The sequence below is a fragment of the Halyomorpha halys genome, unplaced genomic scaffold (genome assembly GCF_000696795.3).
Source record: "Halyomorpha halys isolate HHAL.00 unplaced genomic scaffold, Hhal_1.1 Scaffold1957.1, whole genome shotgun sequence".
Lineage (NCBI taxonomy): Eukaryota > Metazoa > Arthropoda > Insecta > Hemiptera > Pentatomidae > Halyomorpha > Halyomorpha halys.
The window spans coordinates 31181-33751 of NW_027109284.1; the positions used below are offsets into that span (position 1 = coordinate 31181).

Below are 2571 nucleotides of genomic sequence, written 5' to 3' on the forward strand. Positions count from 1 at the left end.
ATATATAATTAAAATGTTATTTATTCTTCCTCAGCAATGAACATAAAAACAATGAATGAATGAAATGAATTTTTATACCTATTACCATTAAAAAAAAAAAAAAAAAGAAAAGAAAGAATACTTTCTTATTTATCTTTACCTACCTTAAAAGATGCTAAGTTCTCCTAATTTATCCATAATTACTTTATTGTGATTCATTTTTTTTCAGAGTGTGGAACCAGGTATGCTTTTAATAATTATGAAGCTGCTATATCATATGGTAGAAGAACAGTGCGTTCAGAGTTTCCTTGGCATGTTGGACTTTACAGACATGAGGGCCTTGGTGAAAAAAGCACAGTATACATTTGTGGAGGAAGCATACTTCATCCAAAAATTATATTGACTGGTAACTGTTCTCTTTAGATTTCCTAATTTAAGTCATTTTGTATATATATAAAAAAAACAAAATTATTATCAAAGACAATAAATAACTGAGAGACAATCCCTCGGTTGTTGGAAAATTATATAATATAGAAAAATTACACAGCTATTGCGCTCAGGGTGTTCAATTTATACACGTCTATTGTAAGCTGAAACCCTCCAAAAAAAAAAAAAGTAACAAAATCTATCACATGAGAGAAAGAAGCATGGGAAATTTTAAAAAATGGAGGAGTGTAAGAAAAGAGGCTAGATTCCTAAAAGGCACTTCTATCGCACTAATTAACTTCATATTCCAACACTCTAATTCAATTTAGAGAGGCTGTAGAGAAGTGTAATAAAAACTTAAGACCTTAAAAATGTTCCTCTGGACAAGATGAAATTTTGACTGAAATTCACCCCCACTTAAATTGTAAAGTTCTGCCTAGTATATAATTCCTAAACATTGAATTTCAGCTTGTTAGAGTATATATATATATAGAGAGAGAGAGATATGTAAAAGGTCAAGAACCTAGCCCACCCTTTGTCAAAGAATCTAGCCGATAAAGAGAACACCTGGGTAGGCCATAGACACCCCTTCACAACATGAAGAACTAATTTCTTAGGGTCAGGATGAAAGGAGAGCCGGCCTAGGGCAAGCAACCTAAAAGGCAACCTAAAAATCCAATCATTAATCTACGGTCAACTATCTACACCTCACTAAAAGGCAATGACTTGCCCACCTTTCTCCCTGGAACTCGAAGTAAAATGAGGTGGAAGCTGAATTTGGCCAATGAGGAGGCAAGGATTGGGAGTGGGAATGAATGAGAAATAGGGGAGAGATAGATGGTTAAAGGAGGAGTAAGAAGAGTCCAAGAGGACAGGCAGTCATGGTTGAGGACAGTTGGGGGAGGGAGAGAGAGAGTTGGAGAAAAGCAGGCAGCACATAACAGGGAGGCAATGAAAATTCACCAGCAGGCAGCGGAGTGAAGCGAAACAAAGGATGCTCGCTGCTACTGCCAAGGCTGACAGACGCGCCAAGATAAGTAAGACCTTACAGTTTTATTTTGAATGGAAATTGTTGAATTTATAAACTTAGAGTCAATATGAATAACAAAGATCCCAACTGGTATTTCTCAATTCATAGTATCATAATTAAACTTAAAGGAAATAGATCTACCATACTCTCTCTCATAAGATTATTCTAGCTCACTTGTATATAATTATAAATATAAACCAATGCAACCTAGACTTTGCTTTATAATTAAAAATCCCTGCATGCCACGTCATAACAATAGCATAGTAAATTGATAAACACGATACCGTTGGAGAAAAATTCCAATGATTAATTACAAATATTCACATCTAGTACGCTATAGCAAGAAGGGGTCTATGGTATCTAGTCCTTGAATTAAATATACTGCATACATTTTCAGTTGGTTCCCAACAGGAACCAATAGAGATACATAATACAAATATAAATTCATAAATGTTTGAGTAAATAAATAAAATGCTGTCGTGGAACTTCCAGTCAGCCTTAAAACAGCTGAAGGGCCCGACACATAGCAATATCGATATCAACAAGAAATATAGGAATGTAAATAAATATTTCATTATGAAATTTTCGTTAAATAGTGAAATATCAATGTGGAAGTAGAATATCGACATAAATAAGAAAGTTGATTATCAATGTCAACAAGGAATATGGAAATGAACTCTAAATATTTTGAAATATCGAAATGTTTTAAAGTTGTGGATAGTGATATTTAAATTGGATATTTTTGGAACAATATTGGTATTGATTGTCAATATTGATGTATAATATTGCCATAATATTTAAATATTTTACAGTAAAATTTTTCTTAGCATTTCAAATTTTTTCACCAATGATACATTGATATTTTAATTAAATATTCTATATTTAAAATCGTTGTCATAGTTTGATATTGACATTTATAGCAATTATCAGAAGGAACAGTAAATGTTTAATTGAAATATTGAATTCATTTAATATGGTGGATATGAAAAAATTATTTCATGGAATAATTATGACGATGGTTGATATCTCTGTGGGTAAGAATTATCAGAATGAGCAGTGATGATTTTATTAAAATTTCTTAATCATTTGATCCTGAGGAATTTGAATTGAATATATTATCCTTATATATATATATA

At 32.0% G+C, this 2571-nt stretch overlaps 1 protein-coding gene across 4 annotated transcripts in view; it reads left to right on the plus strand.

The window, feature by feature from the left end:
• LOC106690899 (ovochymase-1) overlaps positions 1–2571 on the plus strand; it is a 29622-nt gene that overhangs the window by 5529 nt on the left and 21522 nt on the right. For all 4 annotated transcript variants that reach the window (XM_014436495.3, XM_014436493.2, XM_014436492.1 and 1 more), the window contains one exon: positions 209–385. In XM_014436495.3, the coding sequence (XP_014291981.1) occupies positions 209–385 (177 nt within the window). The remainder of the gene's footprint in view (positions 1–208; positions 386–2571) is intronic.